A 17,110-nucleotide genomic window follows, 5' to 3' on the forward strand; every position below is an offset into this window, starting at 1 on the left:
TTTTGGGGACTTTGTTTCCAAACACAATGATTCACTGGGTTTAGAACATGATCATGGACCTCTCTTTTCTTACAAACAAATTAAGGTATTTGTGGTCTATGTTCCTCCGGACCATGCTGTGAGAAGCACTAATGAAACATCCAAGGGTGAACCCCGAGTTCAAGGCTAGTCTTTGCTCCATCTTCAGGCATGGAGCTTTATTAGTCTGAAATATTTCCAATCAATTCTGTGACTCAAGTTCTGTATTTTCCCCTCAATTGCTTTAACAGTCATTCAAATGGTGAACAGTTAATTACCACTAATCAGTTGTTCACAGACTTGTCTTGCAACCGCTCGCATCATGTTCTGGGAAGCGATGTCTCCCTGGTTAATTAAATTTTAAAAATCATTAAAATATTATTTCTACAACTTCTGGCTTCAATGTTTAACACTTGAAAGAAAATAAAGTCAGATTTTAAGAAATACGTACCCTATCACCTTTTTCTCCTTTTAACCCAGATTGACCCTGAAACACAGATATTTTATATTTTAGAAACAGGAAGATATGAATGTAAAACAGTTGTTCTCGACCATTGTAATGCTGCAACTTTTTAATACAGTATCTCATGTTTTAGTGACCCCCCAACCATAAAATTATTTTGTTGCTCCTTCATAACTATAATTTTGACACTGCTATTAATCATAATGTAAATATTTGATATGCAGGATGTCTGATATTCAACCCCTTCCTTGCCATTTGATGTGAAAGGTGTCAGGACCCATAGATGAGAACCACTGGTCTAAAATGTTGCATGGACAGAAATGGTGATACTGAGGGCAGAGTCTGTTGTCTGATAAACCAGCAACGTGGTACATCACACTTAAAACCACACCACTAACATTTTCCTTTATTGTAAAAATAATCTAATCTACCACCAAATGGGGCCTTCCAAAGCCTTGCTCAGACGTGAGTTTGGGAATGACAGTTACAAAAGCTATGTACCCTTCACCACGTCGACTTGCAACTGAAACACATCCTCTTGAACTCAAACTGCACTTGAACTATCACATTTAAATTGCCATAATTATTTGGCTTATTGTTAAATACACAAAAGCTTGGCATCCATTCACTTCCTGGAGGAACCAGTGAAGGACTTTCTGTCAGCTCCATAGATAATGTGTGGCTCATTCTTCCTCAGACTAGTTTTTGTTCATTGGGTAAAAAAGAAAACAGATGTTTTTCTCTCTTAATTGATCTCATATCCAAATCACATAATCTTTATCATACTCAGTCAGAAGTCCATCCTTGTCCAAGAAAGATCCTTGGAGGGCCCGAACTTCCTATCTTTTGGTAGTATTTTTTTTTTCAAACAGCCAACTGCCATTACTGAAGGAACATCCAAGTCATTAACAAATCTGATGTTGGAATACTATTCCAGCCAAACCAACTTGTATCATTTCCATGGAAACCACTTAGTTCTGATCACAAATTAGTGTAACGATTCTGACGGCTTCTCGGCTGACCTCTCTACTCCCTGATTTTGCTCTTCTGATACAGATGTACAGGTTGTGAATTTTAAACTAAAAATAGAATACCTCACTTGTTTGCTCTGAGACATGAATGGTATATAGTGAATTATAATTATTGTAAGAAAAAACTTGTGCTTGGTTTCCTCAGGACAAAAAGAATTAAACTTTTGTGGGACTTTTAATATTGAATATAGAACTTTATGAAACTACAGTTATTATTTTTTTTATTTCTTGCTCTTTTGAAATGTTTCTGACTTCATTTTTCAACTTGTTCCTACTCTAAATTGTTTAAGCTTTTTGAGAAATTGATACATGGGTACTGTATTTAGCTAATAACCACCCTTTCACAGCCCCCCCAAACTCCTCTCATGTATACCACTACCCCTTCTCAGTTATTATTGTCTCTCAAAAACATACATACACACACACTCATACACACACACTTATACACATACAAAAACACAAATACTCATACAAACACACACTCATACATACACACATAAACATGCACTCATACACACACACACACACACGAGTTCATTTAAGGTTTATCATATGTGCATATGTTTAAAAGTAACCACTTGACGCCTATAGTCATTGACTGCCTATAGTTCTTCATTTAGTGGTGAGGCCTGTGAGATCCTCCAATACATGTTGGCATGTCACCTGGTATTGTCATACAGTCTTGTTCAAAGAACAATATTGTTAAGAATTCACAGAAATAACTTCCCTGTCATCATGTCCATGATCTTGTAGAAGCATTTTTACTACCAGTCACTATCAATCACATCTGAGATAAAAGCAATAAGATGTTTTGGGCCTCTGCATGCCGAGATTAGACTCACACTTGTGAGATCAGCCTCGCGCTTGTGAGATCAGCCTCAGCTTGTGAGATCAGCCTCAGCTTGTGAGATCAGCCTCAGCTTGTGAGATCAGCCTCACGCTTGTGAGATCAGCCTCAGCTTGTGAGATCAGCCTCACGCTTGTGAGATCAGCCTCAGCTTGTGAGATCAGCCTCATGCTAGCATAAAGGAAAGCATGAAGGTTGTGAGGCCTGATGGCCATTTCAAATACTTGTGGGTATGTTAGAAACTCCAAATTCAATCGAAAGATACTAATTTGAAAGTGCATGGTAGGTGTGAGGCAATTGCAGTTCTTATTTTTAACCTAAAGGAAAAGTGAGAAAGAAAGAGAGCTAAATCATGTGTAAACTGAGAAAGAGTCACATTAGAAAAGATAAAATAACCAGCTGAAGTTTGGCCTCTTGTATATTTGTTTCGCTGAGTGTTGAACCAACAGACCTGCAAGGGTTAATCTGGCACTCCAGCACTGAGCCACGCCCTGTCTAGTAAGGAATTTTGTGTGCACATGCACTCCTGTGGTAAGAACATTTGCATATACATATGCACACATGTTCCACAGCACACATGTGGAGGTCTGAGGCCAGCCTTGGGTGTTCATCCTCAACTTCCACATTATTTGAGACACAGTCTTTTTGCTGTTTGTCTACTATGGATGCCAGATACCTGGCCTAAGAGCTTGCAGGGATCCTCCCATTGATTCCTCCCATTTCTCTGTAGGAACACTGAGATGGTAGATACTCATGCTACATGTCCAGGTTTTATACGTGTCCTGGAAATTCAAACTTAGATCCTCATGCTTGCATGGCTAGCATTTTTACCCTCTAAGCCATCTCCCTTGGCCCAATAAATACTTTTAAGACTGGTCTGATGCTCCAGAATCCTCAATTATGGAGTGAGAAAAATGGTGCATCTGGGTAGTGCAATCAAAGGGTTACTATTCATCAATTGAGGATGAAGGCGCCATGTACTCTGATCATGTATTTTTTATGTCTTAAACAGCATACCATTTATAAATAAAAAAAGAACGATTTTGCTGACCCAGCTCTGAAGCCCAGAGTGTTTATACAGTGCAGAAAAATGTGTCTTGGCTCACAATCCCTTCCTCCTTTTAAAGAAACCAAGGACCACAATTTTCATCCCAGAATATTATAGCAATGCAGCAGGGGGAAGAAATGCCTTTAGAACTATTCCCAAGTCAAATCCATGAGTTTATCATTGTTTCAGCAGATGCTCCTACATATTTATGGCTGAGATAACCCAAGCCTTGGAATTCTCATCTATCCACATCCACAGGAGAATGGAATCTGTAGACATGCAAAACTACTTACCGGTCTGCCATGGTCTCCAGGTTTTCCTGGTTTCCCACTTGGCCCTGTGACTCCTGGAGAGCCTGGGGTTCCCTACAACCACAGACCAAGAAAGCGAATGTTATGACAAGGAAAAAATCCTAGCCACAGTAACTGAAGAACTGCAGCCAGGCTTAAAAGCATTTAAAAGAAGCAGAATGTCATTACACAGTAAGGAAGGGGAAAGCCACGTTTTAAGGTAACATGAGGGGAGAAATCTTGGAATTTCCATCTGAAATGTATCTTGAGACCAATAGAAAAATACATGCATATGTATATCCAACTTCACAATTTATAGACTACAATCCCAGTACTTTTGTTACAAAGCATATTTACAGAATGAAACTCCTAGATTTTTAGTTTATTTCTGAAACAGAAAATAAAAGCTCCAAAAGACAGGGGTGGAAACTTTGGTTAGAGGGGGATTAAGAAAGTGGCTGGGTTTATCCTATTTTAGCCCCTCTTCTGGACTGCAGAGGAGTCTAGAAATCCTTCCTCCTCAGGGACATTCTCCAGGCTCCAAGTCTCTCTCTCTCTCTCTCTCTCTCTCTCTCTCTCTCTCTCCTATCAGCACTTTTCACCCCACCAAAACCACAAGAATTTCTCCCTGTTGCTTTTAAGTCAAATTGCAAGCATTTCCGCTATAGATCTACTGGGCTATTTATAAGATGATATCCAATACATCATGCTCTAAAGCCTACCACTTCCATTAAATAGAATCATAGATTTTTATGAAATATTTGTCTAAATGTATGCAAAATTGACCTCTGTAGTACTTAGGTTTAATATTTATTTAAACTATCGTTACATGAAAACACATATATTAAATATAAATAGTAAAATCAAATTAACCTATGTTCTGGAATCTGAATTCTGCCATACTGACAGAGGGCATAACCAGTGTCTCTATCCCATTGTGATATCACTGACAGATAGTTCGATCTACTTGAACAAGTTTCAGAATCTCTATCTTCAGTTCCTTCTACACAAAGCATAAAAAAGACCCTTTGTTTAAAGTGTACATAAGACCTCCCTCCTCGGAATGACTGGTGGTTGCTCATTGCTACTGTCCTTAACATTTAAATGTCACGGAGCTCAGACTCAGGAGGTGACCACTGAGGAACTGAGCCGAACACCTCACTAAAGGGGAAATTCAAGAGACCAACCAGACAGCGGCCAAGTCAGTCTGAGATTTTTCTGAAACAGAACTTGATAAAAACATCTGTATTTTGACACATCTGCTTTCCCTAGCACATTTTGATTTATAAAACAAAAACAAACAGCTTATGTACCAATATTCCTCACAGCACAGAGGTGGAAAAACCCTAGCAAAATAGGAGGAAAGGAAAAGGAGGCTGGAGACCATGGTCAAGGCAGTGTGACCCATTCGGCTCTTACCGGTGGCCCAGGGGGACCTCTCGGTCCCATTGCACCGTCTTTTCCAGTAAAACCCTGTTGTAAGAATAAAATACCAGGTTAGGAAAGAAACGAACACATGAAATGAGGCTAAGTAGATCATTAAGGGTGATAGGTTCATAAGAAGGACTGAGTACAAGTTGATGTTTGGTAGCTAAGCTTTCAATATAAAGACCAGCATATCAAAAAAAAAAAAAAAACTCAATTTACATCACATGTTTACTGAGTAATTAGTTCCTGTGCCCACTCATTTGTAGAGCTACAAGCAAAACTAATTTAAATGCCAGACTAATATTTTTCAAAGAAGGCAGATTCTGGTTTTTACTTCTTCAAAAGTGCAGAGAGAGGTGAAGGGAGACTGCCTCTGCCCATTAAAGCCACCCTCTGAAGGGGCCAAACTGTCTTAGCTGCCCTACACTCAAAGAGGAAAGGAAGTCTTCCATTCTCTCAGCCAGCATTTAAAATTCGTATTTCATCACAAGGCCAAACTGTGTCAGTGTGAGCGCCTGAGAAAGGCAGGCTGCATCTCCCTCAGGGCTGCCCTTTGGCTCCTGCGTCCACACTGGTGTGCTCTTTCCCTCCGTACAGTGCCAAATGATCTCTGTCTGGAGTGAGTCACCCTGCTACCTAGTTAGCTTTCATTCGCAACAACAGACCTCTGAAACCCAGCCAAGGACTTCTGAGTCAGTTTGCTGTTTATGCTTGCTGCATTCCTCTGTCAGAAATTATTTTTGTCCCATTTTCCACAGATACTAAGAATGATAAGTACCAGGCAATGGTGGCTTGGTGCCTGTAATTCTAGTATTTGGGAGGCTGAGACAGGAGGATTGCTGTGAGTTCTGGGCCAGCTTGGTTTTGAAAAAAAAATCAAACCATGAAAGAATTATTATTTTGTCCATAATCACTTAGCCTCTGTATTTCTTAGTCTGCTGACTTCACAATAGCAGAAACTTAGAGGGTTTCTCTTAAGGGAGTTTAGAAATATTCCATATTCCTCAAAATAATTCTTTTCAGAAACTTAAAGGGATAAACTTTCAGTCTGCTTTCTGAAGGAGCTAGGCTTGCTTAACAAAAACCAGACTCGGAGTCCATCTGATACAAAACCAACATTACTTCTGAAAGCCACTTAAGAAACAAAACTGTTTCAGTAGCTCTGCTGGGACGGGTGGAGTGGCATGTCTTCCATATTGATGGATTCAACTGCTACCTCTACTCTCTCTCACCCTTTAGGGAGTATCGCATTTTTAATAATCTAGTCATGCTTGGAACTTGCTGGCCACCTGTTCCTTCGAAGGAACATACCTAAATTGGGATGAGGGGGTTTAAATCTGATGTCCTTAAAAAGCTATCTCAAACCACCTGCAGACATCATGCTTAAACTTTTAGCTTCACATCTGACTGCAAGCCTGTAAATGCTGTCACTATGTCCACCTGCATCATGGTGTCAGAAAACACTAGTGATCATTTCATATGAATATGCATATTAGATATAAATACATGGGGCTCTTCTGTGAGGTTCCTCATTTTAAAATCATCCACCACAGTCCCAGTCCCCACTATACCTGCAGAACACTGCCTCACCAGGGTCCTCTGCCTAACCTTCCTCCTGCTTCCCTCTCTCAGTTCCTGTTACTTTCTTTCTTATTTATTTATTTATTTATTTATTTATATTAGTTGGCCAAGGTCCTTGTACCTACAACCTCTCTCTGTGTGTAAAATTGCTAAAGTCCTCCTCCCGCAGTACATCCTTTAGCCTCAGAGGCAGTTTGCTAAGCCACAGACAGATGAGTAGGGCTGTGGAAGACTCATGGGAATGAGTTCTTAAATGTGTTACCTCATCTTTATCCCAGGGGGGCAAGAGTTGTCTCACCACAATGCTGGACATGGGTTGGAATTTCAGAGAGGAAATGTACAGGTCTCCCCAACTCCTCACCCTTCCAGATGCAATGGTGACAGTATTGACTTCCTGATTGCCTGTTGCTAGGGGCCAACCTCGGGACCCCACCATCTCCACCTGAAGCATACACTGAGATGAGCTGTGATGTGCACAGTGTGCCCTCAGCTGCAGTCAGCCCACTGCCATCTTCTCAGTGGCCATATTCAGTTTTATTTTCTTTCTGGAAAGGCTGGGGTATATTTATATTCCCACTGCTGCGTTCTTCATTATAAAGTAAAAATTGAACAATATTGCCCAAATCCAGCATTTGCAAAAGATGTTGAAGTGCAAATATGTCAGTTGAGTCTCCAAATGCCTCATTGGCGTTTACAGCTTGCTCTTTGACTTGTGTGTTTCTCCACATATCAGAAGAATCACAGAAACAACACTCACTTGGGAGCATGTCACACACTATTCTGAGTTACCTTGGTGAACCATTGCTCCTGTTGAGTGACACCTCCTTGCCAATGATTACAGATACTAAGGTTAACAAGTCACATGTTTACTGCCAGCAGGTACAGCACTAACCCTTTTGGAGAAGGCTGCCTTCACAGTTTAGCCTGATTGACAGAGTGCAAACAACCCTCATCTTACTTAAACTATGAAATTCTGAAAAGCTGTAAGATCTGTGGACTTTGAACGATTCTAACACCTCTAAATTCTTCTTATTGAAGCATCTTGGTCTCTTGTTGAAACAAATATTTCCAGAGTATTGGTGAACAAAGCATAAATGCAATCCATGTTCACCAGGCTGTCCATTAACCTGTGCCAGAAAGGAATGGCCTTCCTACCTTGTTGTCACCCTGAGTCAAGGGACAAGCTGGATGTTGCCACAAATACAGAAAGTCCTTACTAAGTACTAGCTCTTCACAACAGCATCAGCATCTTGGTCTCTTGTTGAAACAAATGTTTCCAGAGTATTGGTGAACAAAGCATAAATGCAATCCATGTTCACCAGGCTGTCCATTAACCTGTGCCAGAAAGGAATGGCCTTCCTACCTTGTTGTCACCCTGAGTCAAGGGACAAGGTGGATGTTGCCACAAATACAGAAAGTCCTTACTAAGTACTAGCTCTTCACAACAGCATCAACCTCAGAAGTGGCCCTTGTCTTCTAAAGATGTAAAGTTCTCCAGGACTTCAAAGAAAACATTAAGAAAGTTAAGTCTACTCTCCAAGTTATTTAAAAATCTGTCTCATGATAAAGATTTCAATTTTAGGATCAGAAGCAATTGCCTATATCTCTTGAATGCCTTTCTGATCAGTTAAAAGCTATTTGATAGGTTTTTCAAAATATAACTTTAAAATTCTCAACATTAAAATTTCAAGCACTTCCTCCAAAAGTCCCACCAATTTCTTTAAGGGAACTCAAGATAGATCTGATGCTGGGTGGTCCACTGATACCAGCTTTGAAGCCTCCCACAAGATATGTGAACTCCACATCTCCAACCATGCAAACAGGATTGTGAGGGGATTCTGTAATTAAAACTTATTCATGGCCCAAAACTCACTCTGTCTCCTGGTGGTCCCATTGGTCCTGGTGGGCCAGGTAATCCTGGGGTTCCCTACACAGAAGGGAGCAAACAATTAGTGTGTAGTAATATACTGTTTGTGTAAAAAGACAATGATTCTTAGTATTCTTCAAAATGTTTTCAAACAAAGTTTAAGGACTCTAAAAAGAAACAGAAGACTATAGCCAAACACAGCGCTGGGCATATAGTTATTGGTCAGCAAAGGCATATCAGAATTAAACAGTATACACCTGAAGAGTAAGAACAGAGAATGAAATGCAGGTCCAGAGAAGCACACATATGAGCTACCTACCCTTCACTACTTAATCTTGGTTTGCTTCTTTTTAATTAATTTTTTCATATAATATATTCTGATCATGCTTTGCCCTTCCTTCAGCTTCTCCCTGTTCCTCCTCATCCTCAAAACCCCACCTCCCCTCTCAAACAAATTTGCAACACTCAAAAGACAACTTTTTAAACAGAGCATTACATGTAAGACAGAGTAATTTTGAGAACTCACTGTCCGGCCCGGAAGTCCTGGCTCTCCTGCATCACCTTTCATTCCCTGGCGACCCTGCAATGGGCAGTGAGAAGACAGTTCTCAGGTATTATGGAGATTAAATGTAAAAGAAGGAAATGAGTCACACATGCATTTTATCACAATTATAGTTACTGATTGCATGTCCCATTTACACATCTAAAATAATATTCATCAGATGACACCAGCCTTGCATTCTCCTAGAAAACATTTGTATTTAGAATAACATAGAAAATATTGATCATAAACCAGTCTTAGAGGCTCAGGGCTATCATCCAAGCTACGCAGTAGACTGAGGCAGGAGAATCACAAGTTCAAGTCCTGCATTAACCACAGAGTGAGCTCAAAACCCTGTCTCAAAATAAGAAGCTTATAAGGGCTGGGGGTGTAGCTCAATGGTAGAGAGCTTGCAGAGCGTCTGTGAGGCTCTACGTTAAAACCCTGATACCAAAAAATTGCTGAGAGAAGAAACAATAAAACATGGGAAAAAATGAATGTTTCATTTAAACACATTGTTAACCCAACATTTTCATTTATTATAGAAAGCTTTATGTTTACCTGTTCTCCTGGAATGGAGAGTCCATTGGGTCCCTGGGGGCCTGGAGGACCCTGGGGGCCTGGAGGGCCAGTATCTCCCCGGGGACCAGGGGGCCCCTAAAATATATGAGGAAAAGAGAGAGGGGAAGAGGATGATGTAATACCCTCTGGTAAGCATGTTCAGAAGCTTCTCATTATAGCCTGAAGGCATGATTACTTAGTCTTCGTAAACATTTTAAAATATATGCATGTATAAAACATTCCCTTTACTATACCTTCAAAAAGTGGAATGTGCCATGAATTCACAATAAAACTTACACTTCAATAAATGTCCTGTTAAAGGTGGCCTTTTTAAAGTAAAACATTACACAATATGTGCTATATCTGTATTCACAGATTCCCATGAGTTCAAATTTCACTATATTGAATCTACACTACTTGTCCATTATGTCTGAAACCAAGAATAGTCATGTAGCTTGATGTATACTAAACCAGAAGTGGCCCAAGGTCAAATACTGCCTCCAAGGAAATTTCAACAACTAGACTTCAACATAGCGATGAATGTTTGGCATATCAAAATGTACTTACAACTGCCCCATTGATGCCTCTTTCACCTCTGGGACCTTTTGCACCAGGTCCTCCCTAAAACACATAAGAAGAACACATTTTGGTGTGAGCATAAGCAATACAGAAATTGATACATGAAAATAGTGTTTCAAGGAGAAATGTGTTCCCTAAATGGTCAATACTTACACAGATATTTGCAAAATATTAAAGTAAAATTATCGTGTCACAACTGGGATGCAGCTCTGTGGCTAACACTTGCCTAGCATGTACAAAACTCTGGGTTGAGAGCCAGCATGGCTAAGAAATAAATTTGTATCATATAAACACACAGGAAAAGAGAATTTGAAAACTGCATATTCTGTTTCTTATTGTTATAATCACAGCACTTCGATAAAAAGAAAACTACATTTGAGAATTATATGAATTATATTCTTCAAGAAAAATACCCAAATGTCTCAGGACCTTAGAGAATGCACTTACAAAACAAGAATTCAAGGCATGTGTGTGTGTGTGTGTGTGTGTGTGTGTGTGTGTGTGTGTGTGTGTGTGTGTGTGTGACATCAGACAATGGTACTTCAAAACTAGAGAAAAAAATCAGAGGAATTATCTATCAGATCCAAGACATATGCTAGGTGCATCTCAGAGTTATGATACTAATTCTAGGGACATTCTGAATCCATATATAAAAAGTGCTTTGTAATTAACCTAAAATCAAGTTATTTTTAGTAACCCCAGTATCACAAAGATTGGGGTTCTCAGTATCTTTGAGTTGCTCCTATATCAATAATCTATTTTCTTAAAATACCAATGAGGTTAGTGCAGTCACTTGTATTCCACAGTAGGGCTCGAGTCGGGTATTATAAATCAACCCTAATCCAAAGAGTTACACACTGACGGACCAGTGTGCTCTAGCATAACTGCAGTTTTCAATGCTTCGATTTGCATTTCCTTAGTCTCTCATCCCTGTCACATAGTATCCAGTCATAGTCTCATCACTCAAGTTATTCCACACTCTGGTACTTGCTCCCAGAGCTTATACCATGACCATGTATTTGAGTTGTCATCTTCACGTGTTATGTTCATGGTGTGTGTGCTATGTCAGGTGCATATGTTCTAAGTTCTAGGTCAGTTGTTCTTGGCCAGCCTCCCAAACCGTGGCTCTATTCCGTTCATACAAGAAACTTTAAGAACATATAATACACTTCCAAGTGCTTATATTTACAGATGGAAACCCAAACTTGGGTTTTTAAAGAGGAAATGTCTTGAAGAGAGCCAATGTCATTATACCTGCGTGGCTAAAGAAATGGTCCAAGCACTAGAATAAAACTAACATTTTAAAAAAAAAAAATGTTATTGCATATATTAACTTATTTGTTGGGGAGGCACACATGTGCCATACATCCAGACGACAACTTGCATGAGTTAATCCTTTCTACCTTGTGGGTGTTAGGGTTAAGACACAGGTCATTTGGTTTAGCAGTAAGCACCTTTACCCACTGACTCATCTTGCCAGCTCCCTAATTTTCTTCTTGATTTACTTCATTTCAGACCTCAAAATCTATTATAAAGATGGCTGGAAGTTTAGCATACTCTAGCGCCAAAACCATAAATTGATAAAAAGCATTTTATGGCCACCATACTGACAAACAGGTGATCACTCCAAAGAGTCCCCCTCCAAAAACAACTTTCAAAACAAAATGATAGGCAACTATGTCTGTTTCCTTACTGCAGGGCCTGGAGGGCCTGGAGGTCCAACGCTGTCCTGTGTACATGTGCAAGCATTTGGAAGAGCGGGGCATTTAGCTTCATCTCTCTGAAATTTTGAAAAGATTATTTGCACATTAACTCAGTGAGACACAGAGAGTGACATCTTGTCCACCAGCCCTATTTACACACATGGCAATCTGTTTCCCAACTGGAACAAGTAACTACTTCTTAATCATAACTTACAAATGTTCTAAGGTTAGAATTGCTCAGCTCCTTTGTGCTATACTTGCACAAAGCAAACCACACATAATGAAGTAATGTTAATAAGATTAGCAGGAGCCCTGGTAATTGAGCCCAATTTTCTTTATTCCCTGTTACAGAAAATGCTATATATCTATCTTTTTAAAAAATTAACTTCTATTCTATTCAGGAAAAAAATGCAAAGCCCTTTTCATGGTCTCCACAACTCTCCCTGTTCTGTAAACCAGCATTTGTGTCTCATTGTGGGCCATGTTTCTACTTCACTGTCATGTGTCTCAGGTAACTAGAGCACACTGTGAGCATTATAGCTGGAGTATCTTTCTCTACCATCCACATAGCTTGCTCCCTCACTTCACTGGGTCCTCTGTTTAACTTTCTTGTCACTGAAAGTTGATGGCCCCTCCCATCACTCCTCATGCCTTTGCCTGTACTTGGTTTTCATCCCAGGGTCCCTGCTCTGCAACATAACCCAGATCATGCTTAGGTTATCTAAGGAGTATTTGTTCCAGGACCTCCAGAAAACACCAAAACCTAAGGATACTAAAGTCACTCACATAAAATACTGTAGTTTTTGCATGTAGCTTAAGTATACCCTCCTGCATGCTTCAGATCATGTCTAATTACTTAGCATAGTATAAGTGCTATGAATAACGGCTACATTATGCTATTTAGGAAGTAATAGCAATAAAAATGTCTGTGAGCTTGACAAATATCCCAGTTAGGAAAGCATTAGAGCAAAAAGTATGCTTATAAGTTTAATAGATTCAGTCTTTTTAATATACCCAGTCTGTATTTAGTTAAGTCCACACAGGAGAAGCCCAGACTCACAGAAGGCCAAGGCATCTAATTTTTAATTTCTCTCACTGGCTTTCACAGATACTCATTTTTCAGTGCTATAACCCTGTCATATTGAAGAGTTGATGGTTTATAATAAATGTTCACTGAATATTTAATAGTATACATTTATCTGGCAGATTGTGCAGCTGTGCTTGTCAAAACCTTCATATCACCAACACTGAACTTTATAATTACTACCTACACACCACATGTATGTATGTATGTATGTATGTATGTATGTATGTATGTATTGCTTCCATCAGAAGACCCTTAGTGAACCAGAAATGTGATAGCTTATTTAGTAAAAGGCTGCTAAGCAGTGGGAGGTTTATCAGACACATTGACTCAGCATGACTTTCCTGGCTGTTGTTGAGAGAATTTCCAGATATGGTCTTGTACATTCCTATCCTTCCAGCAAAAGGTCACGTGAGCCCTGGCATGAGCTGTGGTAACTGAAGAGCACACACACATTGCACGTCCCTGGGCTCCAATCTGCAGCTGTTGAGTGCTATTTCCTCTCCCAGACCATTTGCATTAGAAGAGTTCCCTCTTGGGGATTTAAAGCCAGGGCAGGGCTTACTCACCCTAGAGGGAATATCACAGCATCTGTCTCTACTGGTCCACACTGGGCTGCAAACAATGTCAAAGCTCTGGATTTGGAACTGCAAATAACCAAGAGTAACATCAGCTAAGCATTCAGGAAGATGGTTTAAGCAAATTTTTATTTATTAATCATTGTATTTGTTTACATTTCAAATGTTATCCCCCTTCCCAGTCTCCAGTCCACAACCCCCACCACCACCAATCCTCCTCCCTTTTGCATGTTAAAAGAGTTTAAACATTTTAATCTTCAGGCAGATTCTCTCAAGAGCTTACACTCTTGAGAGCATTGTGATGTCTAGACACAGACATTCTTTGAAAGATCTGTTGGTCTCTTCCTTCCTGAAGCCAAAGGGTACCATATAGGCTACTGGGGGAGGAAAGACACTGACATCTTACCTAGCTTTCAACTCTACAAACTACAATACACTGCTCCAGGAGAAAGAATTCAAACTGTACACTCAGTCAAAAACCCATGACTGAGGAGGTCTTAGGCCCTAGGAGTGAGCTTAATACAGTTCTTAAGTTATCATGGTTAATCTGCCTTCTAAATATTTATAGTCAAATACCATCCCCAGCCTTAATCAGAGAAGTTTCTCTTTGAGATGAAAGACAGTGAAGGTAAAGATACATGGCCAATGAAGGCGCTGAGAATAGGTGCCGGGGAACACTCAGTACTGAGCAGGACTTTTATGCCACACCCAGGGCCTCCTTCTATGGCCTCCTCCATGACCCAGGAAGAGAGGGTGGAAAGAATGTGAGACGTGAAAGATGAGGATAAGAGCTAGGAAATGTCTTCTGAGTATTACACAGCAATGCAGTCATGTCACCATGACTATGGCTGTTTGCAACTGGCCTGACATCAATCAGGGGTCAGCAAGAGATTCATGAGGCCCTGCCTCTCCCTGTTGAACTACTAGCTACTGATAAGCTTTGGAAGAATAGAAAACACTTTATTCAGTTATGTAACCACTGATGAGCCCACCAGACACCAGTGACTAGTTCCAAACTATGGTCACATAGCCAATTCTGATTAAACTCAGTACCCCTTCCCCCTCAAAAAAGGGGCATGCACAAATTCAGGTTAACAATTATTTGGGGGAAAAAAAACTATCACAATCTTGCTGGGTATGTAAGCAGTTGTTTATCTTGTTTCTTTCCAACATGACCTTGTTTTAAAAGATTACATGATGTTTCTTGGTGCCTGAGTGTCTTATTGTGACTGCAATAGAAAAAAAAAGTATATTATCATGTTCTCTCCATAGCAAGTCTTCTGACTGTAATTTTTCCACACCTTCAAACTGACTAACAAATGTGACAGTTTAAAACTCACTGAGGAAAAAAAAACAGCAAGTAAAATTTACTAATTTAGAAAACACCATGCCAATTTTACCACAAGGCACTAAACATCGAACCATCACAATGCATCACTTACTGTGGCTGATTTCCTCTCCCCTTTAAGAAGTTTTCCAAGAATTTCATAGCCATCAGTTGTTATATTTCCAGCTTCTTTGATGTCTTTTTCTATAATTTCATAGCAGTCAATATAAATCTTAACACTCTTTGAGGTGACTACAATATGGACCTAAAAGATAATTAATTTTCATTATAAAATTTCTCTCAAAAAAATAAGATGACTTCTGGATTACTTATACCAATTCTTTAAAAATTGTTTCATTTTGTTATTCTTCTCTCATACAATACATTGAGACTACAGTTTTCCCTCCCTCTAGTCCTCTCAGTTTCCCCCCAACCTCCCCTCCCCGCCCCCAGATCCATTCCAATAAATTGTTTCTTAAACCATTTTATCCTAAGCCAAGAGTTTCAAAATCAATCACGTCATATGAAACTATACTAGGCACTCACTGCATTTCTGAGTCTGTCACCCATGTACATTGGTATAATTTCATATTTTCCTATTGTGATCTCTCACTGAGAGAAACAGAAAGGACGCAGTACATGAAAGAATCTTGTAAACTGTAAAAGAATAATCTAAACAGACGTTAATAGACCACTAATATATTTCATTCACTACAAAGAAGCTATAGATATCTTCCACAAAGGTAGATTCTGATTCACTCAACACCATCTCTCCACTGTGTATCTTATAGCGCTCTGTAAGAGCTAGCATATCATCTGTAGCCAAACCTGGAAAGCAACAGAACTCAAGGTTCAGCTAAGGAAAGGGGTGCCTGTTAATTGTGTTGAATCTGCTATTGAAGATCGGGGACATTAAGAAACCTATTGGTACAGAAAAATCAGTAAAGGACTTGTATTGAATCAAGGAAGAGAACGGTTGGGGGAAAGTGTTGGCTTCACACTTTAAGAGTCGTGGATCCCACTACCTCAGCACAAATACTTAAGCAAGAACTTGATTGCTGTGAAAAGTTTGACAGACAGATAAAAAAGAGCAGAAATTCTGCTCTGAAGCAGGTAGAATAGGAAGTTTCTAAAGGTTTATTTTAAAGCTAAACATTTTTCCTACAAGGAGTCACCACAAAAGGACTGGCTCATAACATCTGTGATAAATAGGAATTTCATGCTTTTATATACAAGTGATTCATAGCTTACTAAAAATAAAGTTTAAACATCCATGGGATAATCAACTAACACTGAACTTAAGGATGTCTCATAAGCATTTCCATGGTATTTAGTATCTAATAAATAATAAAATATTTTTATTGGTTCTTCTAAACAACCACACAGACAAATGTTTACAGGGGTTATTTCAAAATCAAAATGATTTTAATTTGTATCACTCAAAATACAAAATGCACGAGTCTTTCACTGTGAATCATAAATCAGCACATCCTAAGAATGCATTTCTCTCTAATTTCTTCACTCTTCTTACTGCATTTTAAACTATACAAATTACACTTCAGCATAGATTCTTGATCTTTAGATCACTGGCCAAAGAATTCAGGATTATGGTTGCCTGCACTGGGCCTGAAGAAGACATGCATTGCCTGTCACCAGTCAAGCACGGATGTGGATGACTCACAGGAACAGAGCCGGCCCTGCTTAGAAGCTACTGGCTACTGGTAGATTTAGGGATAGGGTAGTGATTGCCATATACTACATGTGAGTACTTCAGGCCACAGTGGATACTTTGAAACTTGAGGTCACGCAAACAGCCCTGGCTTAACTCAATTGGTCTTAAGACAAAATGTAAAGATGTGAGTGTGAGACAGGGATTTGTGAAGAGGAGGTGGACTGACAGGAGTAGGAGGGAGATAAAGCAGAGTGAGAGGTGAGAATAACCCAAATACATTATATATATATATGAAATTGTCAAAGACAAAAACTCATAAAAGTTATATGTCAGTCAACCACACATCCTTATGAATAAAGTTATATAATTGGGCAGGGAGAGTTACTGAAGAGATAGCTCAATTGTTAAGAATATTTGCTGCTTTTCTAAAGGACCTGATTTCTGTTCCTGGCACCCAATTAATAGCTAACAACCACCTGTAATTCTAGGTCA

General features: G+C 39.5%; 1 protein-coding gene across 2 annotated transcripts in view; it reads right to left on the bottom strand.

The window, feature by feature from the left end:
• Positions 1-17,110, bottom strand: part of Col12a1 (collagen type XII alpha 1 chain) — a 104,985-nt gene that overhangs the window by 6,339 nt on the left and 81,536 nt on the right. For both annotated transcript variants that reach the window (XM_076917762.1, XM_034483621.3), the window contains exons 50-60: positions 15,062-15,211; positions 13,611-13,688; positions 11,948-12,034; positions 10,243-10,296; positions 9,676-9,771; positions 9,100-9,153; positions 8,580-8,633; positions 5,117-5,170; positions 3,701-3,772; positions 470-505; positions 297-363 (exon numbers count right to left, since the gene is read on the bottom strand). In XM_076917762.1, coding sequence (XP_076773877.1) covers positions 297-363; positions 470-505; positions 3,701-3,772; positions 5,117-5,170; positions 8,580-8,633; positions 9,100-9,153; positions 9,676-9,771; positions 10,243-10,296; positions 11,948-12,034; positions 13,611-13,688; positions 15,062-15,211 — 802 coding nt within the window. The remainder of the gene's footprint in view (positions 1-296; positions 364-469; positions 506-3,700; positions 3,773-5,116; positions 5,171-8,579; positions 8,634-9,099; positions 9,154-9,675; positions 9,772-10,242; positions 10,297-11,947; positions 12,035-13,610; positions 13,689-15,061; positions 15,212-17,110) is intronic.

Source organism: Arvicanthis niloticus, chromosome 21, assembly GCF_011762505.2.
Source record: "Arvicanthis niloticus isolate mArvNil1 chromosome 21, mArvNil1.pat.X, whole genome shotgun sequence".
NCBI lineage: Eukaryota > Metazoa > Chordata > Mammalia > Rodentia > Muridae > Arvicanthis > Arvicanthis niloticus.